General features: G+C 42.8%; 2 protein-coding genes across 2 annotated transcripts in view; both read left to right on the forward strand.

The window, feature by feature from the left end:
- The window catches only part of SELP (selectin P), a 22,012-nt gene extending 13,416 nt beyond the window's left edge, over positions 1-8,596 (forward strand). Inside the window, 4 exon segments of the mRNA XM_025044006.1 lie at positions 4,042-4,227; positions 5,040-5,159; positions 7,444-7,474; positions 8,542-8,596. Coding sequence (XP_024899774.1) covers positions 4,042-4,227; positions 5,040-5,159; positions 7,444-7,474; positions 8,542-8,596 — 392 coding nt within the window.
- A 3,296-nt stretch (positions 8,597-11,892) lies between these two features.
- Positions 11,893-25,979, forward strand: part of F5 (coagulation factor V) — a 56,512-nt gene continuing 42,425 nt past the window's right edge. Inside the window, exons 1-3 of the mRNA XM_015586145.1 lie at positions 11,893-12,050; positions 15,736-15,827; positions 20,787-20,909. Coding sequence (XP_015441631.1) covers positions 11,893-12,050; positions 15,736-15,827; positions 20,787-20,909 — 373 coding nt within the window. The remainder of the gene's footprint in view (positions 12,051-15,735; positions 15,828-20,786; positions 20,910-25,979) is intronic.

Here is a 25,979-nt window from a genome sequence, read left to right on the forward strand (position 1 = left end):
CGCCCCCTCCCCCCTCTCTCCTTATAATAATAACTTTAAACATTTCACAGTTTTATAAGGTGTTTTTATGTCATATCACATTGGATGTTTACCACAATTCTGAGATAATGAGGAAAGACAAGTATCATCTCCATTTTATGGATAAGGAAACAGGTTCAGAGAGGTTAAGTAACTTGACAAAATCCACACCATTAGTGAGTGATAAAGCTCAGCTATGTCACTGGGATTTTCACTTCCTTTTTCTACTACATTCTTCACTCATTCTCGCCCACATACCCCTCACTGAGCCTAGTCGGGTCAGCGGGATTTCACCCCAGCCCTCGAGGGTCTCGCTGTCTAGCTGCTTTCCTCCTCCTCCTCGAGATTTTAAGTTCCTTTAGAGCAGGAACTACATGCCCATTCTTCATCTCTGTGTCCCCTGCAGCAACTAGACAGAGTAAAAGTGGGTGTGCGACAAATACCTACTGAATTGAAGTTTATCATTTACTGGAAAAATTTACTCAAGCACAAGCTCCACTGATAGTGAATTAGTGGTGGGCTCCTAGATGGTGGGGGCTGGACCTTACCAGTCTTTGATTTCTCCAAAACATCTGCTGGCATGGCACCTAGCATACAGTATGCTCAAAATAGAATTTCACTGAATTAATAGTTTGTACTTTCAAAAAGCACCACTGTACCAATTTATTATTCAGTATACTCAGTAATAATGAGACCAGCAATAATACCTAATATTTATTGCTTGTGTAATAAGGACCAGCTCTTTCACATACATGATCACATTCAATCCATACAACAATCTTTAACATAGTTATTTTCATCCCCATCTTAAAGATGAAGAAACTGAGGCTTTGAAAGTATAAATAGCAGGCAAAGGTCACACAGCCAGGATTTGAAGCCAGGTCTAGTCTGACTTTAGGGCTCATGTTTTTACCACTGTACAACACTGCCACCCAGTGGCAGGGTTTCTAAGTCCTGGGCCAGTCACTAGTAAATTTACTCTTTTCCACTCACCAGGTTGCAGGTATAACTGCTGAAATGAATTTTGGAAAGGGCAGTGCCCTATGATCAGATGAGAGAATGTTAATAGAACTCTATTAGTGTTATATGAAAACCAGCTGAAATATCTATACCTTCTTGTGGTATAAACACAAGAAGTAATAAGGGCCAAAACCCTGCATTGCTCTCCCTGCAGTTATGTGCCATTTTAGAAAGTCGTGTCACATCCTCAGACATGAGTTTTCTTGATTCTAAAAGGAGAGGAGTGAACAAGATTGTCTCTGGAGTCCCTTCCCTGGTCAAGAATTCTGTAGGTCAAAGTACATAAAATGCTACCATCTGTTGTCAAAAAGGCACACTACAAGCCTTCTGGGGACTCTAAAACAAGAATGGGTGACAGCATAAGGTCTGTGCTTCATCGCTCATTCACTTATTTCTCATCCATTCATTTATTCCATTGACATTTATCTTGAGCTCTGTTTTCTCGCATTCTGTTTTAAAAAATCCCTAAGAATTATCTCACTAAAGTTTTAAATCACACATGCAACCAAAAGGGTTGTTAAATCTGAACCTCTGAAGCCTGTTTCCCCTCACTCCTTTCCAGGCCCCCTTTCCTCACAAGAAGAGGCTCTTGCCTCCCAGCCTGCAGGCCCAGTGTCTAGAACCAGCCCTGACCAGGGACAACAGCTTTAGCCAACCGGGGGCCTCAGAATTGTCAACCGTGTCTGAGCCTGATCTTGAGTTCTGGCTCATATACCTGTGTTTCTACCTCATTCTCCAAATGTATTCTGTAGATTGAGCAAATAGATTTTATTCTTTTCCCATATGCCCTTCAGCACTGACCCCGAACCCTGATTTTTGCATAGGGCATCAGAGAGGCTTGGGGGCCACCAATGAAACCGGGGTGGACTGGCAGGTAGAGCCATCAGTCTCTCTTTTTAGAGCACAACGTGAGATTTCATTTCTTGAGAAGTTCCATGTATGTTTCCTTTTTAGCTGGAACGCTGGTGTCGCAGGCCCTCTGGGACCTGGGCTCTGCCCATACTTCACAGACTTTTCCCTGCCTTTGCCCTCCAGGACCTGAAGTCCTTCCCCTGAACCTGGACAGTACTGAACTGCTTGTATCCAGTCGCTGTGTCCCCACATGTCCCCACCTGTTGGGCCACTCTCCTGACGCAGACCACTGCTCTCCCAATCACTTTGCTATTGACTCTCGGAAGACGATGTCTAGTCACTGGACCCAACTCCGCATGACCAGCCTCACCTTGGTGGAGAGGGCAGGGTCTTGGTTTCGAGTCCCAACCCCAGGTCTGCCCGTCTGCCTTGGCCCTGCTTACCCCAAGGCTTAAATGTGGCACCCCGGTGCCCTATAAGCTCTGGCCTGGCTCACGTCTCTTTTTTTTTCTTCACTCTGACATTTCTCCGGCTCCATGGGGGCTCCTAGTCTTTATTTTTAAAGTTTGAGTTTAGACCGGCTAATTTAAATTTACTAATTATACCATCTTTTTCCACAAAAAAAAAAGTCAATGAAACAGAGAAGAGCTTACCAAATCTGTTTAAAATCGTGTAAACCAGTATGTTGTTAAGTTGATGACAGTGCCAGTGAACTGAACAATCCGGGCGCTCACATGCGATGATCTACACCTACTTCAAGGACAGTACAGACCCTCACGGTAGACAGCACCGCCTCGGAAGTCCATGAAAACAGAGCACTAAGCATGCAGTAACAGCAACCCTCATCTGTTTTCTATTTTTCTTACAGTTGGTAAACTTTTACAGGAGGCTCAAGAATACGACTACTTCTAAAAGTTACCCACAGAGATTATTCCACAGTAAAAATTCCCCTCCTCTATGTCTACAGCGGGCCCCTGCACTCCCAGCTTCCTTGGTAAATGCATACATTTAATTTAGCCCGTGCTTGCTGGCTGCTCCCCAGGCACCAGACCTGGGCCAGGCTTCCACGTACCTCAGCAAGGCTGCCCCTCAGACAGGAAAACCCACTTCCTTACGTGACTCAGTCGAACCCTTAATGTTGACCAAAGGCCTTAACCCTTAATGTTGACCAAAGGCCTTAACCAGGCCTTAACCTGGTTGGACAGGTTAATTTTTATATAAGAGGGTCCAGGGCCTTTCACAGATACGAAAGGCTGTATCTATAATCTTGGCAGAGAGAGACTAACAAAACTGAGACCAAAGGCAAGCACATGGCTTCTCCCCTTCCTTATGTCACAAGCGAATGCCTTGGCACTCAAAGACCTAAAACAGGAAACATTTGTAAATGCCCAAAAATGTGCTAGAACAACAGGCATGCTAAACATAAAACAAGCTGCATGAGTTATGAAAAACAAGTTGCAATTCTATTAATTATGGGACAGTGTAAACATTCCATGTTTTAATAATTGGAACCTAAATGAAGAGATAAACCATGTGTGATGCCTCCTGAAGCGCTGTCACCTTATACATGAAGACTATGTCTCTTTCCTTTTTATTCCCCATGAAGCACAGCACGGTGCTTTGCGAATGTCACTATTGCCTAATAATGTTTATTTGAATTAAATTTAATTTCCTGTGTTTTAGTTTTCCTGTGCAGAATAACCCAAAGTTCTCTGAAAAATAGTTTAAAGAAGGTGGTGGCCTCTACTTCGTTCGAACTTCCAGAGACCGGTTATGCTGAACACTTACTAAATATTTTAATAAACATGTTGGCATGCCAGCTGATTGCTAACTACAGTAATAACAACATTCAGAATCGTATTTTTAAGAAGTGAAATCTTATAAATAGTATTTCCATAGGCGAGACTGATGAATCCCTAAGCAGGTGTTTATTGGATACTACTATGTGTCCATCCTATCGTTCTCAGGTGGATGTCTTAGTATGTGTGATGCCAGCAGAGCTAGTGTGAATGTCAGAAGTGGCTCATCCCTCTCTGACCTTTCATATTCTACCTCATCTACTGGCAAGGCCAGCCAAGTTACCAATGAAACTATAATCTTTTTGATCTTCATTCTACATATTTGTTTCTCCTTCATTCTCTTTTTCTGCAGCTGTCAAATGCTCCAAGCTGCACATTATTGAGCCAATACTGATGAACTGCTCCAACCCTTGGGGAAATTTCAGCTATGGATCAGCCTGCACCTTCCATTGTCCAGCAGGTCAGCTGCTTAATGGCTCAGTAAAAACAGCATGTCAAGAGAATGGCCAGTGGTCGACTACAATGCCAACCTGCCAAGGTATGTTTTTTTCACATAGTTTAGGAAGTCATGCTAATGTGAAAAATAACAAAACCAGTGTTTTTTTCCTGCATATTTCTGGGAGTGGTCTCACTTTCTGTCACTGGGTTTTCCCTGCATTTAATAAATGTTTCACAATGAATCAAGAAGACTCTCTTTGCCGCATACAGAGCAGAGGGAATTAAAAGCAGTGACTCTGTGTAGACAATCGCCGTCCCTGTTTCAGAGCTCAGATTTGTGAAATGAATCTTCTCATTTCTTCTAATCTGTGGGTAACACGTCTTGAAGTTTCAAAATGTTTTAAACTGGAGGTTATTTCATAACTTATCGCAGAAGAACTTTGTATACCACATACCTCTAAAAATACCATAAATCTTCTTTAATTAAGTGCCATCTGTTTGTAAGGTTTGTTTTATCCATCCTTTCTATTTTTCTTTTCTTTTTAAAAAATGTTTTCTCTACAGCTTGTCATAACTACTTTTTGTTTTATAACTATATCTTTGATTGCAAAAAAAAAAAAATACTCATAGTGTATTTTATTTGCCCAACCTTCCATTTCTTGTCTCTACCATTTAATCGTTTAATTCCTTTTATTATGTCCTTACTCTAACTCCTCTGGAAATCACATGTGATATTTAAGCGTTAGGGATAAAATGATTTTGTGACTTCCGGCTCTTCTCTCATGCCAGGTTGTCAGTGCGGCCAGGATCTTTGGTGACCCTACTTGATCTCACCTTAGAATTCCTGAAAGAATGATGGTCTTTTGCACAACACACTTCTAATTCTGGCACGTGTGTCTGTTTGCTTTGCAGCGGGACCACTGACTGTCCAGGAAGCCCTGACATACTTTGGTGGAGCAGTGGCCTCTCTGACAGGTTTGGCGATGGGCTGGACACTCCTGGCTCTGCTAAGAAAGCGTTTCAAACGAAAAGGTAGACAGGAAAGAGTCTTCTCCTCATTTTCTTCTTTCATGTGATTTGGGATGGGGCAGTGAAACCACACTTCAGCAGTTCACGTTTGAAAATATTTGCATTAGAAGAAAAGAAATGATCTTGAGAACTAACTGCTCATGAGAATCACCTTTACAAAAATACAAAACTTGATAAAATACAGATGCTCATTTAGGGAGATCTGGAGATAGGCCTCGAAACCTGAATTTTTCAACTCCCCTTAGTTATCACTGAAACGAATTAAAACAGTGGTACGCTTCTCTCCTTCATGCTTCCCTCCACCATGCTTTCGTGCATCCGTCATTTCCTGATCAACTGTGTCAGACACTGGCATCCGGAATGGCAGCCCCTCATATCAAGGGGGGTATAATCCAGCATGGGAGACACACAAGCGAAATCAATGCTAATACTGACGTGTAATACTGTATTGGGACAAAAATACAACCTGAGTATTACTGGAACTCAAAATAGAGGTGTCTGCACCAGTCTGATAGGTCAGAAAGAGTCTTTTATGCTTCAATTTGAAGAATAAGAGGGATTTTGCCAAGGGGGGAAAAAAGCAGAAATAGTTCCAGCAGAGAGAATGATGTGTGCAAAGACCTAAAAGGGTGAAACGGCTGGGAAAGTGCCATGTTCAGCGATTCAGTACATCTGAACCAGGAAGGGCTTGTGGGGGAATCAGGACATGAAGCCAGAGGTGCAACGAGTGGCTGCTTTATGAACGACTTGGCATGGAAAGCTGAGAGATGTGTGTGCACCCGTGAACTCTGGAGCTAATGTGGGATTTCAGCAGGGAAGTAACCAAGATGGATGAAGACCCTGTGAGGGAGACTTTGTTTATCAGACTGTTCACCCCAAAGGACTCTGGCCCAGGAACCACTTCCTCAGGGCTGGAACCTCCTTTCCCTGTCTGCCCCAGACGCTTAGCCTGCCCATAAGCTCAGAAACCTCCCTTTCTACACTAATGGGGCTCTTCGTCACTCCTCTTGGAGAGTGACCAGGGCCATCAGAGGAGTCAGGGACGCTGAAATCCAGAACACCGACAGTGGCTCTGTCACAGTTCCTGATGGAGTTCTCGTGGAGTTGAGGAGTTTTGACACCTATTCTTAACTGCTCAGGGCAGAAGCACTTGTTCCCTGCTCTATGCTCTCTCCAGCCACAAAGCCACCATTGCACTAAGGCTGGTTTTCTAAGTGCCCTCATGTGCTCTCCTGTGAGTGGGTGAGTAGGACAATAACCAAGAGTCACACTCTGTTTAAAAGCCCAAAGGCCACGCCAGTCTCTCCGTGCGACATTTGTGGTTGCTTAACTGAATCTAGAAGGCAGAGGCAAGAGCTCCTGAGACCTGTCCCTCGATGTCCATAACCACACAGGAATCACGCTATTCCTGCATTTCTCAAAGTTCCCTCTTTAGTTTTAAGATATTTCTAGGGAACCCTCTGAAACATGACGAGGGACCAGCAGCCACTCATCCTCCAATATCTTTAATCATAAATAAATTCATTTGTGAGGATGGTTAATTTTCCCTTGACCTGTCCCAATATAATTTAAAACTTTCTAGGAGTCTGTGGTCAAATAATAGAAAAATGCTGCCTACTATGTCCCTTTACTAGAAATTCAAAATGCACAATCCTTATCACATTAAAGGCTCAATAATGCCCTATAATAAATATACTTGTTCATATCATTTGACCTAATATTTTAAAACTCTCTTAAGCTAGGAGTCACTTTGATTGACAGGACTGCTGCCATTTTTAAAGTTTCTACTATCAGAGTCTATGGTTTGGATTAAGACAGGAGGCCCCTGATCACGTATGTTCCCAGAGAGGCAAAACATAAGTGTTATGTTGGTATGGATTTGTTTATGCGATTAGCTCGCCCAACTGATGGCTGAGGGAGTGTGACACAGGATGAAACAGTAGGGGACCTCAAGTGCCAAAGAAATGGGTTTCGAGAACCAGTGATCTCAACGACAACCAAAAACTCCCAAAAGGCTGAAGGCAGAGACCAGACGTAGGAGGAGGCTGTTACTGAAAGGGAAAAGAAGGAGGATGAGAGGATTTGGAATTATACACTGTTGAATGTTTCATTGAGCCTTAAACAGGTCCTGCCTCTCAAGGAGAGATTGTTCCCAGTACACCCCTTATAACGAGCCCCGCTGAAAATCAGTCCACCAGCTTCCTCCAGTAATTCCTATCATGGATGACCTTTCTCCATCTCATTTTTTCTTTTGAACCAATCGTTTGTGTCTTCTTGTTTATTTCAGATGATGGGGAAAGCCCTTTGAACCCTCAAAGGTAAGATGAAAACGTTTTGTGATTGAGTGAATTTTTCTATTCTGACTTTTTAATTCACTGTAACATACCAGAATGATTATACATAATGCCCCGTTTTTGCAGCAAAACTTTTGCAGTGTCCCCTTTACTAATTCTGAAAATAGATAATATGTCCTAGCTACGCATAATGTTTTTAAAAATCAATAAGTACCCTACTTATAGTATAAAGGAGAAATAGAAAGGAAAGTGATCTGTAATAGAAATCGAATGCTAGAGCTGGGGCGCCAGCCCAGCGGATGCGGTGAGCCCATCACAGCCCTGCGCCTTGGGGCAGAACCACTGCAAAGGCAACAGCTTAGAAGCTGCCCGAAGGGAATACGGTCGTAGTGACTAAACCGGCATCAGAGGTGTTGCCAACCTGCTTTTTTAAAATGATGAACGACTCTGGTTAAAAGCTGGGAAACCTGTTATAATCTTCCCTCAATTCATGCAGCAGTTGCATTTTAGAAGATGAACAACAACAAAAAACTACCCTTAATATTTATATGTAAAGCAGTGAAGTTCCAGACTCAGAGACTTTTCACCTACATGAATTTTGCGTAGATTTGGTCTAGAGTCGTCTGGAGTGTAGGGCAATTCCTTGCATGCCTTCCAGTTAGGACATTCACCACCCCTGGCCCCGCCCATAAATGTCAAAGGAACTCTGCAGCATTCCGAAAACCAAAATACGCCTGTAGGGGGCGGTACTACTACTCTTTGAAAACTTGCCAGATGATCAAGTAAGTACCAAGGCTGGGAATTTTGTAAGGATTGCCTCCCACCAAGAAGAGGGTGCAGCCCCATAAGGGCACAGCAGGCATCCAGTACTAAAGCATCAGCAGTAACTGCACATGGGTATAAGGCGCAGTGCAAATTTCCCAGAGCTGTTAAGTGGGATCTAGAAAATGTCTTCGGCATGTCTTCTCTCCCTTTCAAAGCAGAATTCGGGGGTGGGTAGTAATCCTTGGTCTCTGGAGGAGCTATGTCCTGGGCTGTGGCCAAGAATTAAGTACTAAATGGCAGGTCATCTTTGTATTTCTGTTCTTTAGCCACCTGGGAACATATGGAGTTTTTACAAATGCTGCATTTGACCCGAGCCCTTAAGGTAAGGTACTTATAAAGATATTTTTAAAGGAAATAGAACGGCAGGGGAAAGGGAGAAGATATGAAGCTTGACTTTTATGAGTTAGATTTTAAGCATGAATTAAAATTTCAAGCCATGAAGGAAATTGTGTTGGCGTAGGGGACAGATGCGGCACTAGAATGACAACAGAAAGTGAGTTCACATGAGGATTTCCATTTCCTCCAGAGTAGAAACATTCTAAGGAGACCTAACCTATTTCAGGATGTTTGACAGTGCCATTAATGGCTGCTAGGCAGTATTGACACTGAGGTTTGCTAACCAGAGGTCATGACTGCTGGAGCTATGTGGCCTGCTGGGAAAACAAAAATAACCTGACACTTTTTCTCTCCCAAAAAGCTCAGTGAGTAGTTGAGTGTCTTAAGAAAAGTGGCCTAGGTGCCAGAACATCTGGAATACAGAAAGAAATTATACTGCGCCTCAAGGGACGGGTATGATGAGAGCCTTCTCTCTTTTGTTTTTTTAAGGGAATATAATCATTTCATTTTGGCTCATTTGCAGAGACCTGTCCTGCTCTGGGTCACCTCACGCAACTTCACGGATTCTATTGTTGAATATCAGGCTTCCTGCTAGACTTGACTTTAACTGGAGCACATTTGCTGCAGTTTCATGGCAATACTTGTGAATAAAAGGAATTTCCTTTAGATTAGATCTGAACCAGGGCAGAAGGATCACGCCACAAGACCCAACTCCCCACCCACCATCCCTTCCTGTTCCGCCTCTCCTCTGCCTCCAACACAAGCCTCAGCAGCCAGGAGCGAACATTTCTGCGGTGGTCTGTGGGCTCTGCCCTGGCTGTCACTTGAAATACTAATTAGCCAGAGACTGGGACGTCTGACTCACTAGAAGACCAGACTGAGAAGAAATAAAAATGCCTCTTTGTTTTTGGACTGGAGACAGACGTCCACTACTTTGTGGGAAGGCAGGCTGTGTCTCTGACTTGAGGGAATTTCTGTAAGATCTCCAGGGTCTCCAGTGCTGCTGTTTATGAAGCCTCTTAGACCTCTGTTGTGGAAGCTTCCAGAGAGGCCACTGGATGGCACTGAGGCTGCAGAAGACCAAAGATCAAGACATGTCTCTGCAGATATTCCCTCCACAGTCACTCTCCCCCAAAGAACTCCAAGACCAGTATTCAAATGTGTAATTAAAAGGATCGCCCCCAAATGGCATGTTGTACTACCTGATGTTTGATTTAATCGGGTCTGCATCCATCCCTGGGTTTACAGCCATGGAATGCACCATCGCTACTGTCCCAATTACAGCTCTGCCTTGCCACCAGTCAGCAAATGCATACTGTAGCACTTTCCCACAGGAGAAAACCAGAGAGCCAGAGAGTCTTTATCACCTGGATATTCTCCAGGGAAGAACAGATGTGTTTTACATATTCTTTAAATCACATGTTTCAGAAATAGGTTGTTGAAAGCTCCACAGTAGTTATCTGGAACTAATGCAAAAATAGAGAACCAAACAATATAGCTGTCTTGTCTCTGAAATGTTAGGCAATAAATGTGTCACACAGACTGAATGACACATAGGTAAACATGCAAATAAAAATGGTGAAACAGTCTAACTAAAGGTCACAAGAGTTTTGCAAGAATTTGGTAGTAACCTTGGGATTTAGGGACACAGCGCTTTTAAAAGGTTTCTCTGGAATACTGTCTCTAGCATCTCGGACTGCCGACTCCTAGGCTGGGCACTACAGGACGATGAGTATCAGCCCCGTCTCCTGAGTCAGAATCTGCATTTGGTAAAAGCTCCCCAGGGTATTCGTATGGTTTACCAGCCTTGCGAACCCCTGATACCATCGATCCAGAGGAGCACAGTGCTGTCCTGCTCCTGAACAGCTCATATCAAGCTGGGGACATGAGGGACCCCCGCCCAAAGTAATAGAGGGTAATAGACGTGAGTATATCATTTGAACAGTGTTAGAGGAGGTTACAAAATGGAAAAGTCCATATGAGCCCAGATCCAGGAAATGGGTAGAACTCTGACTGGACTTTAAGGTGTGGGCAGCAACGAGGAAGAGAGTGGGCATTCTAACATTTTGGAATAATACCAGCAAAGGCACAAAGATAAGATTGTGTATAGGAGGAAGGAAGCTGGAGAGGAGTCTCACATCACTGTGACCTCATGGAGGTGCCAGATTACAATTTATTTGAGACAAATCCTAAAACAGAAACTTGGAGGCACGTACATTGAGGCCCCAGGACGAGTGATCATGATGCTTCAGACAAAATAATTCTCAGATTCTCTATCAATAGCAAAACAAGATCTTAAGGCAGTGTGCAACAGTCAGGTCCTCCACGAAACGTAAGGGGCCCTGGAGGCAGGACAAACAATCATAGAAACAAACACCACCAGCTCAGAGTTTTCAAGCTGCTGGGAATTATACACTTTAAAGTATTATTTTATCTTCCCAACAACCCTACCAAGGAAAACTGCAGCATCCCTATTGTGCAGATGGCAAAACTGAGCTCCAGAGAGGCTGAGTCCCTCACCCAGGACGACACAGCTGTGAGTGGGATTGAAACCTGGTCCGCTGAGTCTCTCAGCCACACTCTCTAAGCCCCCTGCTCTGTTGCTGCCGCGCCTGGCCACCGGCCCTTACCAAGACACAACTGCGCATGGGCAGCAGTCCAGGCTGACAGGCCCGGGTCCTGTGCTCATCCCCTTGCGTCCCCACTACCCGAAAACACAGTATTTCTGTGCCCAGTAACAGCGTACAACGCCCTGTCCCTCAGCTCAGGAGAGCGGTGGGTCTCAGAAGGTCTTGGGTCTCACTGCACTGGGAATTGCGGAGGGTCTGGCAAGTGTGACTTTGTCCCAGGCGGTTTTTAGGGAGGGTGGCGAGGGGCGACTGCCCCTTGGCTTAGCAGGTAGAAGGACAGGGACACAGTTTCCCCGTGGTGTCTGACTCCTCGGGCACCGCCCACCTGTCAGAGCCTCGGTGCTCTGCCCTTTCTTCACCTGCAGTAAAAGAGCCACTTGCCAGCTTCCTCTTCCAAACACCTGTTGTCACTTGGGGCAGTGACCGAGCCAACCCAAAGCCTGGAAAGGCTCTGGAGGCGGGGACCGCCCGAGGCTGCTGCAGCGGCAGTGCCTGGGGAAGCCACAGGGAAGGAGAACACTGCCACCCTCAGCCTCCAGGAGCTCACAGCAGCTGGGACAACGGACCAAGGGTGCGGGTGCGATCCGCAACTGAGGGGACCCCTACCCAGGTCCTGGGGTGGAGGTGGCGGGCAGGCGCTGGAAAGGAACCATGTTCCCAGGCTGCCCTCGCCTCTGGATCCTGGTGGTCCTGAGCTCCAGCTGGGCGGGCTCGGGGAGCCCCGGGGCCGAAGCAGCAAGGATACGGCAGTTTTACGTAGCCGCCCAGGGCATCAGCTGGAACTACCGCCCTGAGCCCACAAACCAGAGGTAAGGCAGGTGCGGCACCCTGCGGGCTTCTCCAAGGAGCGCACACCATTCCTTTTGGAAAGCGTTCCCTTTGCAATGCCATGGCATTGTTTTTAACTTCAGCTAAGTAAATACAATTAATAGAAAACGATAATAAATGAAATAAACTTGGTAGATGCTAATTTTGCCTACATTAATGCAGTTTATCATTCTGAAAATATAGAAAATACTCTGATTGGTCAGATGCTGCTTTCAAGAATTTGTTAACACAGTTTTGTTAGTATGGTTGATTGTTGGTTTAATATATCGATTGATTCAAAAGCACCAGGCACACACTCCCTCATTAGCCCTTCTGCAAACTCCTGTTCGAGATCTTTAGTAGTCTACTATTTTCATGAAACTTCTAAGTTACATATTATTTATCCCATTTTGTACCTAACTTCGTCTTCTAAACCTAAAGATATACACCTTGTACTTTATTATAAGCAGATTATTCAATAACGATTGCCATCATTTTGTTGTTTTCTCATAGAGGACTTTCAAAACGTCATTATCCATAAAAATGTAACATTTTTGTTCTTCCACCTTTTTCTGCTTCACGTGACTCTCCATCCTTCTTCCATTCTTGATCACTCCCTGGGCTACGGTCTGTCGTGGCTATTTTGGTCAGGTCACTATTAAAAGGCGTATGTAACTGGGAGGAGGTTTAAATAATAAAATTCTTTCTTTGAGGGGTCAACTATTTTCCCTAATTGAAAGGCTAAAACTAAGCCTTCTCGGAAATTAGACAAATTATAGGATCTACTCAATATTTTCAGTTGGTTACATTTTTACTAGTTTTAAGGGTAAACCTCTTAATGTGACTCAATTTTTTAAAAACTTAACATTGCACTTTAAATGATTGTGAAAGATGTGTTCCTCTTTTACAATTACAAAGCGATCTGCCAAGAAATACTGCAATATTGTGACAGCCTTTTAGTGTATAACATTAAACCTTTTAAAATTTTCTTTGTAACTGAGTTATTTTAGAGAGCATTACATGCTTTCTTGGTCTTGTAATAATAAGAAATCCCTCTTTAAATAAGTCATTTTAAATATTGCTTCTCAAGGTGATAACCTAGGTCACACCCACAGTTAGGGAACTGCCATTAACTAAAACCCCAAGGAAAACAAAAGTCTTTCCAACACTAATCTTCCCCACTAACTTGGTTGCTGGCTTCCCTGTGGCCCGCCTGCTTCTGCTGGGAAGTTTGGTCTTTCCTCCACGGTTAACGCTGAAAATAACACCCAGAAAACTGGAGGCAGAACCACCTAAGTCAAAAGCCTGATTCATACGGCGAGTCCATAGGGAGCCATGACTGGTCATCCTATCCTTTCGTTGTGTGTCTCAGTTTCCAGAATTCGGGGAAGAGTCATTCCTCTGGCATCGATTATTGAGTCAAAACCACAGAATGGTAACCCAGACCAACTCTCAATATTTTTAGGCCTCAAACAATGTCATTTCTCTCTAGCATTTTTGTATGAAAAATCTAACCGGTATATCTGGCTGCTTAAAGTAAGAACTTGTTCCAAATTTGTCCTACACCTAGAGTTAAACAAAGTCACTATAAAAAAAAAATCAACATGACATTTCCATCCTTTGCCGAAGTGTATTTTAGCACAAAGCAAAGGTCTTTCCTCTTATTATATCTACTGTTAGTAGGACAATGCCTTTTAGAGCTGAAGTACCTATTATTCTTGCTCCAGGTCCAAAGTAATGTTTTTGAATATTTCCCTAGAGAAACTTATTCGATCACATGTGTGTAGTAATAGATGTTGAAAAAATACATAGTTATTTTTCCTTATGGGTTCTAGCATGATGATTTTTACCACGAATAAGTCATTTTTAAGGAATCCTCCCAAATAGAAAATTTATCATGCATATTGTTTGAATTTGTATCATCTTTAACTTCCTGTTCAGACAGATTATTTTCCAATAGCAATTCAACTGTTCAAAATCAAAACAGCTATACCTCAGCATGTACATACAATATATACACCGGAATATGTTAGGAAACACACCTCTATTAAAATTACTCCACATAAAAGACTGACTTTTCTTAGTAAAGCTTTTACATCATTATCTACATTCCTGTGTTTAAAGGTCTGAAGTAGGAGAAGAGGGGTAATTTTCAATTTCACTTTGAAAATAAATAAATAAATGAATGAATGAACGAAAATGGAATCCCTCATTAGGGGCGAAAACAACACATAGAAGCCTACGCTCTAAGAACTCTAAGAGGCTGTTTAATCTCTTTTCGACATCCATGCTTTAGCCTTCTACTTTTCCCGCACCCTAAATGCCAGTACCCCTACCCTACCACGCAATCATCTAGTTTCTGGACCCGAATGCTTCCATGACTGAGAAGCCACCACTCTCGTCACTAGCTATTCCGAAAGTACTTCCCTGTGCTTTCTTTCTGCCCCAAACATCAACACAGTTCTTGTATCTTATGTTTAAAAAATTATGAGAATTACCTTAGTTACAGATTTTTTCTGCCTTCTGAAGACTGAACACCAACTTTTATTACACTTTTAAAATATACCAGCTAACACCGGATTGAATAATTTACAACATGTCAGCTCTAAGCTCTTTGCAGGTTTTAACTTACTGAATACCTGTAACAATTCTGTGAGAGAGACCTCACTATTATTCCCATCTCACAATTGTAAAGATTGAGGCGCAAATGGATTTCGTAAGCTTTTCCAGATCAGACAGTCAGTAAGGGGTAGAGAGGGGACTGACACGCATACACTCGGAATCCCCCAGTTGTCCCCCAGCCACTGTGCTCTACAGAAGTCGTGGAGATTGGGCTTGGTATCCCGCTCTTGTTATGCCCTGATGATGGCTGGGCCCCTCTCTCTGGATTCAGAAGTTTAACAAAGTCATCTGGACAACAGTTTTAGGCATTTGTAAGAAACGTCCCCCACTTCCCTACCCTGTTACCTTTATCTTTGAGTTTAGACAAGGATGGGAATGATGTGCCCATCTTTAGAGACACAGAAGAAAGAGCCTGGAAATGACCCCCGTTCACTCCCTGCTCCCTCTCTGAATCCTTTACCATGAATACAATGGTTTCACCTTTTGAATCTTGGCTCTGCCATTTATCAACTATCTCTCCTTGAGCAAGTTACCTAAACTTTCTGAGACTTAGTTTTTCCATTTGCTTGTTTCCAAAATGAATACACGGGCTTTTACTCCATTAGTCATATTCAACTTCTCAACTAGAAATGGGGTCCACCAAATCCACCGAATTGACAGTTCTTTACAACGTTCCCCTGTAGCTTAACACTGTATTCGATTGATCAGTTGAAAAATAGCCCACATATTTATTCATAAAAGATTTGATCACATTTTTAATCGCTTAAAATCTAAACCTAAAGTTTGAGTTCACACTATGATCTTGGGTTCTTTTTTAGGAAATTGATTCTGAGTAACAGGATTAGTTAGGGCAGACTTAACTTGTGCAAGAATGGTTATCACGACAGAATATTCTTGATGAGGCCAACAACTATTTTGATAACTTCATATTTATAAAACCATGGGATACAATTTAAAATACTGTTAGTTGTAGTATAAGACTGAGGACCTGAGAGGTCTTTTTTTGTAATTGAGAAGTAGATGTCATATATGCCTTTCAAATTAATTTTTGTATTTTATTTCCAGTTTGGATCCTTTTGCAACTTCCTTTAAGAAAATTGTCTACAGAGAGTATGAAGCATATTTTCAAAAAGAAAAACCACGATCCAGGACTTCAGGTAAGCTTGAAATATATTTTTTAACAAAGATAAATATTGATAATTTGCTATTCGCATACATCTAATATCTATTTAGTGACATTTCATAGAAATGTACGTTGTTATCATTTTTAACCAGTACAGGCTACATCATTTGTGGAAAATGAAAATGAGGGACCCCTTATTCATATTATTGAGACTTTCAAAACAGTGACAGCAAAGCATTAAGCCAAGCACGGGGCCCAGTCAATGGCACAGGTCACATGCCCATGAAGCTGGCTGTTTTTAGTCATGATTGAAAAGCTAAAAAGAATTTCTAAGTGTTTGAATTTTTATTCATTCATCTAACAAGCTATTATTGAGTTCATGCTACAGGCGGGGCCTTGAACTAGGTGCTGCAGACGCCACAGCAGATCAGACATTCTCATGGCCTGCCTTCTTGGAGCTCATGGTCAGGCTGATGAGTGCGCATGAGCCTCAACAAATGCTCTGTTGCTTCTGTCTGGCTCCCTAGACCCATTCAAAGGAGCTGTGTATGGTTGATTCTTTTGCATCTATCTTTCCCATCTCTTCTCTTGTTTCGTTTGTTTGTTTGTTTGTTTGTTTTAGTATGATACACACAATAGCTATCACTTGTAAAGAAAAATCTTTCTCATCATCTCTTCTTTAATTAAGGAAAGTAGGTTGAATGAGTTTCTGGGATCTTAAATATGGTACCATATGTCACAGGAATGATAGAGGGAGACCATTAAGAGAGAATTTCCTCCAATTGGTCCCATTGTCAATAATTCACTCATCCTTCCCCCAAACCAGGTGAAGACCTGATACCTGTCCCAGACTCTTTCTTCTACCTCTCTATTCAGCCCATTCTTTCCTGTCTCCTCTGATTTCCCTTTCTTTTTGATCTTTCTTTGATTGGAGCCTTCCCTCCAGTCAAAAATCATCAACAATAAAACAAAACACAACTGTGTTCCGGTTGACCTCTATCTAGGAAAAAACTGCCCTTGACTCTGTTTGCCTTTCCCTTTCCTTCCCTACCCATTTCCACGTGAACGGTCCACTTCATTCCCTCCCAAATCATTCCCTCTCCTTACTTCCCTCCCTGATCCGCTCTGACATGAGTCCACTGAGCTTCCTCTCTAACAAGGACACCTGTGACTGCTTCGATGCCACAGCCAGTGGTTTCTTTTCCAACTTTTCCACAGCCAGGTCTTTCCCAACTCGGCACGTTTAATGCTCCCCTTCTTGAAACCCTCTCTTCACCTGCTTTCACTGGCACTGCTTCCCCTGGCAAACAGAAGTGGAATGGCAGTCAGTGGAAGATAAGGAAGTAGAAGCAGGAGAAACTTATAGATAACTCTTTCCTGAAGCTTGGCTCCAAATGGGAGGAGAGACAAAGTAGTTCTGGAAGGGAATAAGAGGTTCAAGGATATTTTGAAGTTTTTACAGAAAAAGAATACAGTGACTTAAAATATCTAAGGGAAGGATCCAGTAGGAAAGGAGAGGGTCAAAACACCTGAGAGAGAATTGACGGAGCCATAGTCGGAGGAAACGGGAAGTGATGGGATTCAAACCCAACATAGAAGAGACTCTACCTTCCTCAGGCTGGGCAAGGGGATGAGGCAGTGAGCTTACTAGTAAAATTAAGTTTACCAGTGTGGGCAGGAAGTTAAAAGATCCACCATCCTCTATCACAGTCTATTCATTTTCATAGCTCCTGCTCCAAGCTTAGTACATACAATTGGTACTTAAGAACTATTAAATTAAATTAAATCGTAGGTGGGAAAAGGGAAAATGAGCCAAGAAACATATTCATCAGGCCTGGGAAAGAGGAATTTGGCCCATATTTAGAGCCCTGCCTTTGCGGCTCTTGCCAAGTTAACTGAATTTGAATGTCTGCTGTGTAAGCCATTGTGCTGAGTGCCATAGTGACAGAAAGGACCAGCGCCAGGCTAGAGACGGTCTTTTAAGCAACAAGGAGGCAGTGGTAGTTTTTGAAGAGTGTACTGTGATCAAAATCCTTGGAGATGACTAACTTTTGTAGTGATTTCCTGATTCGACCTCATTAATTAGAAGTAAACTTTGACAATTGATTTATGTTTATGCTCTGTGCACTCAAAACATTATCTTTTGGTCAACCCCTGTGTATCTCATAAGAGAGTTGTTTTATATGAACTCAGAGGCTTTTTACATACATTTTTACGCAGCCTCTTCCTAAACTCCCGAAGTTGCTTAAGTATGAATCACTGGGGGGCAGGGATGATTTTGTAATCATCTTTGTGTCCTGAGAGTAGATGACACAAGGTGGAAAATCTAGTGGAAAGGAAAAGCCTCAGTGTTGAATGGGAGCACTGCCACTGAATGTGGCCTTCCGCATCCCCGGCCTCGTTCTGTGTCACTGTACCGTCGTCCCCTATTTCCCGCTCCACTCATCTGGTGTACACGATTCTAGCTGAGCCTGAGCAAGCCATGTGCCCACTTGTGCAGCGTGAGCCAGGCCTTCCCGTGGCTGCAATGGAGACAAAGCTGCAGGACTGGAGGTCTGAAGACAGATGCCCATCCAGCAAGGCTTGTGGATGTGTGGACAGGTAGAATTCTTGAAAATGCATTTTCAAGAATTCTGTCTTGGGCTTTAAAATGGTTTGTTTTGAGTGTCTGCATCTTTTTAAGGAAGATTATAAAATGTTTGTCCCTGAAGGGGTTTTAAAAAGCTGCAACAATGGGCTGCCCCGTTTTCTGTAATGCATTATTCACCTGAGCAGGGGGACTGGATTAGCGGGCCTCCTGTAGTCCTTTCCAACTCTAAAAGCGCATGAAATTGGGGACATGCTGTGCTACCCTCCTGGTAACCCAGGATAGGCCACTCCTTCCCCCAATTTGGCTCTGAGCACTGCGGAGAGAGGAGGAAAGGTCTTAGGACACCTGGCTCTTGGAGAAGCTGAACAGCAGCTCAAACATTCAGCCATGTGTTTGCCTTCATGCATGATGGCATTTGATTTGCATTTATGAAAACACTCCTTTGTTATGCTTTAATTCTGAAGAAATGGAAAGGGAGGCTAAATAAATACCCCAAACCATTCACTGAAGTAAGAAGTCTTATTAGGTTAAATAACTGGGAAGACTTATTTCGGGCATCTGGCATTTGCAGCCATGTGATGCCAACAAACAAATCAACGAAGCAAGATGAACATGGCAGCAAAGTGCAGAGCACAATGTGACAGCAGAGTCGGCACCCTATTGGGCTCCTGGGCATCTGGGCAGGTGGGAGTGGCCAGTGAGAGAGAAGACCGAGCATAGCAGCCAGAAGAGAGGGGTCAGCCAGGGGAGTCAGATGTGGCCAGGCGTCACAAATGGTGTAGACATTGGGGCCATTCCAGGAAAGTGGGCGTCTGACCTGCCCTGTGGAAGGCGGTAGAGAAAGCTTTGGTTCAGGAGTCCACAGACCTGAATTCCAGTCCCGGCAATGCCACCACCACTCACCAACTGACCTTGGGCAAGCCACCTTCCCTGCTCCCTTCAGGGGCTCTATGAAGCCATCGATTTCACTCACCATTGCAATTCTGTCCCCTAGGATAATGTGGGAACCCAATTAATATTCATTGAATGAATAAATGAATGACTAAGAGGTAACGGGGAGCAATATAAAGAGGTGGTTAGAAGCTCAGGGTCTAGAGTCAGACTGACTGAAGTTTCAGTCATGGGTCTGCCTCTAATTCACTGTAGAATATTGGGCGAGATATTTAAATGCTCCGAGGCCCAGTTTCCTCATGTATAAAATGGGGATCTTAATATCTACCTTAAAGATTTGTTGGGAGGATCAACATAAGGACTCACAGTGCTCAAACATATTAAGGAGTCAATAAGTGGGAGGCCTCTTATAATTATCATCACCACTGCCAACTACCTCGTGAGCTTGAGGACAAGAACTGTGTCTTATTTACCCATGTGGCCCCAGAACCTAGCACAGCGCCTGGCATGTAGTAAGTGAAATCTTAGTCTTAGTTTCTGTACCCCGAACCCACTGTCCCCACTGTGTTTCCCACTGAAGTAACTGATAACGTTATTTACCCAGTTGCTCACATCTAAAACCTTGGGGCCATCCTTGACTAGTGTCTCTCACATGCCACGTCCGACCTGTCAGCAGCCCCTGCAGGCTCTGCCTTCGGGACATCCAGAATCCTACCTCTCCTCGCCACTTCGCCAACCCAGTGTACTGCTCTTTTCTATGCCACCTGGTCTCCTGCTTCCACTCCTGTCACCCCACAGCAGCCAGGATGAACTTTTCGTCTTTTTTTTTTTTAGGATGAACTTTTAAAACATGTCTCTCTGCTGCACAAAGTCTTCATGATTTCCTGTGTCACTGAGAAGACCCAAAGTCCCTCCTGTGGCCCAGAGGGCCTCGTGCCACCTGCCCCTACCCCGAGCCTTCTCACTCTGCCCAGCCATGTTTCTTAGTGTCCTTTTGAAGCATCCAGCTCACTCTTGCCTCAGGGACTCTGAACTTGCCTCTGGGCCAGAGAACTGTGTGATTCGCCCCTTACTTCGCTGGAGGACCAGAAGTCTCCCACCTCAGAGAGATCTCAAGCAGCCAGTTGCCCACCCTCGCATCACCCTGCACAAGTGATCACAAACATCTTTCTTTTCTTGACCAAAGATGGCGGCAGTCTCTAAGGAATGACACTGGGTCCCAATGGGGTGGACATGGTCAGAACTGTTTCTCCTACTCTCTTGACTTGCTTTCGGTCCAAGGCAAGTTTTTCTACCCTCCTGTCTTTATCTGATTGCATGTAATATAGAGGTAATGAGCTGGCAAAGCCTTCTAGATTAAGATGAGCATGTCAACCTCGGAGCCTGGAGGGATGACAGCAATCCGTCACGGGCTTTCTGCACCGTCAGTAGGTCTGTCAGTCGGTTTCTGCATAGCAGCTGTGTCTTTGGTAATCCTGAACACAGACATATTTTAAATTCTTGCTTCCATAGGACTCCTTGGGCCCACTTTATATGCCGAAGTTGGAGACACCATGAGAGTTCACTTTAAGAATAAGGCAGGCAAGCCCTTAAGCATCCATCCTCAAGGGGTTACGTACAGCAAAGCCTCAGAAGGTAAGAGGAACCTCATATCCCTTTGACAACGAAAAAGGTACAACTCTACAGCACCATTGTTAACATGTCAAAGAACTCTCCTTTCCTGCAACTGGTAATTATGAAAATTGTTGTCTTTGTAAGTTTCCGAGAGGAAAATGAAAAAGTTCTAGAGTTATCTAGACCTCAGTTTTTCGCTAGGTTCCTGTTCTTTAACTGTTGGATGGGCAAGTTACCTAATCTTTCTGAATTCCAATACGTTCATCTGTAAAATAAGAATAATCACAGATACGTTGCAAGATGGTTTGAGGCAGGGGTCCACAGACTTTTCTTGGAAGGGCTGGAGAGTAAATATTTTTTGCTTTGTGGGCCATGAGATCTCTGTTACAGCTACTCAACTCCACCTCTTAGTACGAAATCAGCCATAGGCAATACACGTGTAAGTGAATGAGCATGGCTGCATCCCAATAAAACTTTACTTACAAAGAAAAGGGAGCTAGCTGGGCTTGGCTCATGAGCCACAGTTTGAAATAGTGACAGACAGAAGGAAAGCCAGGCATATAGATAACACTAAATAAGTAGTATTTTGTGGTGGTGGTGGTGGCGGCAGCAGTAGTTTTCAAATTTTGGACATCATGAAGTGCTTAAGAACATAAGCTTTGAAAGCAGAGATGGGTTCAAATTCCAGCTGTATCATTTCTGATTCTATGACCTTAGCATCCCTGAGCCACAGTTTTCTCATCTATAAAATGAGAATGGTTATACGCACTCCATAACATTGCTTTGGGAATAAATAAAATCATTTAGGTAGTGTCCTAAGCATGGTTCCTGGAACCTAGTAAGCCCTCAATAGATGACGGCGATGATGATAATGATGACAATGACAGTGAAGATCATGAACATGATGGTGATGAAAGTGACCACACCGGCCACAGGCTAGTAAGCATCTGTTGTTGATACTGTTCTGATTATTTCCATTATGCTGGTGTCCAGACCACCAGAAGCAGAGCAGAGTTCTGTTAGGAACTGATATAAGAAAATTGTATCCGTATTGTAACAGATGTTAGTATAATAACATTTAAAAATAACTTTAGACCTTTCATGATTCACAAGTCTTTCCCCCATGTGTTCCAGCCGCCGCACCTTTGCAGAGAGTGACTGAGTAGGAGAGTGTTTCTGGAGCTAGAAATCCTGAGCCTGGTGCAAATCCTGGCTCAGATACTTATTAATTGTGTGACTTTTGGAAAGTTACTTAACCTCTCTGTGCCTCAGCTTCCTCATCTGCAAAATGGGAATGATAATACATACCTCGTATTGGTTTGTTATCATGAAGTCTTAGACAATGCTGGCACTATAAGTATTTGATCAATATTAGCTATAATGATAAAAGTGATTCTTCCATCAAAATGTGTTCAAATTATAATGTTATATGTCAATTACATCTCAATTAAAAATTTGAATATTCAAATAATTTAATATTTGGCTAACAATTTATGAATTAGAAAGTGACTTTTACATGTATTATTTCCTGTGTAAATGACTGTCAAACTCATTCTGACTACGGTAAAAGGACTGAGACTAGGTCAACGAACTACCCTCCTCAGGAGTATTTGCCTTAGCGCCTAAACTTTGCCTTGAGGAAAAGCAATGAGGCATTAACTGTGAAACTGCAGGCATCTTAAGGAGGCCATCTGGCCAGACTCTGGGTGAGGTGGCATGCACAGGGGTCTCTCGTACGTTCCTAAAATCGTACAGTGACGTAGAGCAAGCACTTCACCTACGATGAGCCTTCCAGATGACTGTGTCAGGACCTCAGCACCGTAATGCCAGATAGAAGAACCCTCAGAATGTCCCATGCAGGTTCCATTCCAAATGTGGGAGGTGAGTGCCATGGACTTTGCATTCAAGCAGGGCCGTTTGCACAGGAAGTGAACCTTGCCACACTGTCCCCCTCCCTTTACTGCTGACCTGGCCCTACGCTCCCCCGCAGCCAGCAGTCAGCCATGACCAGAGTCCTTCACAGTGCTCCCACCACTTCCACTGGCCCCTGGTTGCATGAATCTGAGAAAGGTAATTACAGATTGGTGGGGACAAAGTCTGTCTTGGAAATGAGATGCAAATCTAGTAAAGAGAGAGAGTATTCTTCATGGCCAAGGACAAGCCTCTGTTCATTTTACTGTGTCTTCTGCGTTACAATAAAACATCTCCTTCGTGTCTGGCTCACCTTCACCTCGAGCCTCCCTCGGTGGTTTGAATGATATTTTTAGGAGTGGAGATTAACTACATGCTGAGCCAGCTACATGAGAATCCAGACTTCTTTACCTCAGGGGGAGATATTTGAGAGATAGATGCCAGGAGGTTAAGACAATAATAGGCCTGAGAGATAACTCAGTGCTTGCCTGTGCGGCTGCTGGATCTAAGAAGCAGAGGAGCCAACCTAGACAGCAATCTCCTTATCTGGGACTTGATCCTCGAGCCCCACCAGGGACCTGGAGACCTGCTCTCATCAGCCAAAAGGAAAAGATAGCTGTGGAAGGAATGCTGGCTTTAGAGACAGAATGTCCTCGATTTGAATCCTAAATAAACTTTGGCAATTTTCTTTACCACTAACCTTCAGTTTTTTATCTATAAAATGGGGACAGCAATGCCTCCTATCTAAGGTTATCACCCGGATCAGTCACAATATAAGGAAAGTTCTAGGCACATAAATGGCACACAATAATGATAGCTGTTGTTGCCGGGGTTATTTCGTGGTTATTTATAGTGCAGGCATTACATTTTGTGCCCAGAAGCCTCGACTGAATGAAGGCCTTGGCTTTGGATAGTGCTCATCACTATATGTCTACTCAAATGAAAATTCTCCCATCGAATTTAGATATCAGAATGAATTAAACTTGCACAGAAAATCTCAGTTATCCAGAGCACATAAGGAATGAGTCATTTCGAATAATTACACTTTCCAGATAGTTTCAGGTTTACTTCTGTAAGTGTCTAAGATATTGTCTTTTAATCACTTCGGGTACAAATTTTTCTAAATGTTGTACTTCTCCACACCCTTTTAAAACAGAGAATGAGAAGCAAAATTCTAATTTCTTTTTAAACCATTACTTCCAGTCTCCTGTGAGATTTTACAGATAGCCACAAAACGTTCACACTGCATGTAGTCTCAGAGTAAACAGACTCGAAATGAAAGCCTCCATTGTCTACGGCATGATTTACAGGTAAAGACGCTGAGCTTCCATTCTTGGATTCTGCACATCGTTTTCTAACCAGAGTTACCCAGGAGCCTTGCTGCTTTTTGAACTCTTGGCTATGCTTTAGTTCAGACGGTTGGAAATCTGAGTTCTGGCCAGGAAGTCGTTACTGTACTTAGTGTGGAAGTCTCATGCTGGCCTTTCATCCATAAACTTGCAGCATCTGACATAAACAGCTTGGTGTTTCCCAACCACCCCCAGCTGCACGCCCTCTCCAGAGAAACCTCAAGGGTACATAGGGCAGGGACGAGTAACCCTGATAACAGGACAGACAAATCGTGATTTGTAAAAGTGCTTACGAGGATGTTTCCTTTAGAGATGTATTTAATAGGAATATGTTTTAAACTGCAGCCGCAACCATACCTAATCATTTTAAAACTTTCTATCACTAAAAGAATTTTGATTTGAAGCTAAAATTTGAAGAACCCTGTAACTAACATTCACTGACTGTAATGCGGAAACTTCGAGCAAATTCTGTTGTCCATTAAGATCCCTGAAGTTCTTTGTGCAATTACCTTTAAAAACTTGTTTCAGAGTCAATCTTAATATCCTTTTATTTGATTTATATTCTCATTTTAAGTATCTGAGTTGCATTATAAGCATTACACCAGAAAATTGGTTCTGTAATATTCAACTATCTGCTGGTAAGCTAACTCTCCCAATAAAAAATAAAAAAATAAAATTTCCACCAGAGATTGTCCTTTGCATCTAAGTGTTGCCAAATTCTCTATGCGAAAACAGTCTTCTCGTTTTTCTCAAAGCATTCCAATGTTTGACATAATGTAGGCAATTACATTTTTCACTTTTCATCTGAATATTTTGGCCTCATATAGAAACTTCTTTGAGTATATGATAAATACGTAAAACAAACAGTTATGACTACTATTACAATTCTCATTAATCTGAAAAATGTGAACTTCTCTTCAAAAGATTGTATGCCCTGTGCAATGGTACCAGGCTCTTTATAAAACATCGACATTCTAATTTGCTCATTATCTAAATTAGAACATCTAAAAGAATGTTCTGAATCTTTAAATGCACACTGAAGCATTCACTAAGTTTATTAAATGGAGAGGAAAAGAGCTGTTCAAGGGAGGATTCCATGAATGAGCACTCAGATGAGTGACCGAAGTGGCTCTTTATGTAATTTCACTTTCCCAAAGCTGGTCCCCATCATTTTACATTTGAAAAAAAAAAAAAAATACTGAGAGCCTTTTGGCAAGTAATTAGTTCATCAAGACAAGAGTAAACCAATTACAAAGCTGACTGTGGATTGAGCAGGAAGTGGACAGAACTGAGAAAACATAAAATGAAGGGCTGCCCTCCTGCAAAGAATTTAGTCTGCACTTGATCTTGGCCAAAAGGCCGAGAAGCGATAGAATTTATTCTATCGAGAAGCAGAACAAGGACTCTTTGTGCTCCAGCATAAAAGTCTTTCCTGTCCATTTCTCCTCTTTTTAGTTGAGTTTTAACTTGTTTTGATTGCAAAGTCAAACTTAGATTTACCGAAAATGCATTTCACACATGCTTCCCCTAAATAGCTGTTTATATTTCACACCTTAATTATGTAGGTTGCAAAATCAAAGACACAACATGCCTGTTTTTTTCTAGACTAAAGGTTAAATAAAATCCTTTGAAGTGAAAAAAGAAAAAGCATTGATTAAATCATCCCCAAACTATCTCATTAGTAATCCTCACTAAGTATAACTACAGGATCTAACCCCATGTACAAATCTCTATTTGTTTCAAGATGCCCATGATTCACCTTTTAGTAGTATAGTAAATGTAATTAAATCATTCATTCGATCATTTGGAATTTATCTTATTTTTAATATAT

This window comes from Pteropus alecto, unplaced genomic scaffold, assembly GCF_000325575.1.
Source record: "Pteropus alecto unplaced genomic scaffold, ASM32557v1 scaffold101, whole genome shotgun sequence".
Classification (NCBI taxonomy): Eukaryota; Metazoa; Chordata; class Mammalia; order Chiroptera; family Pteropodidae; genus Pteropus; species Pteropus alecto.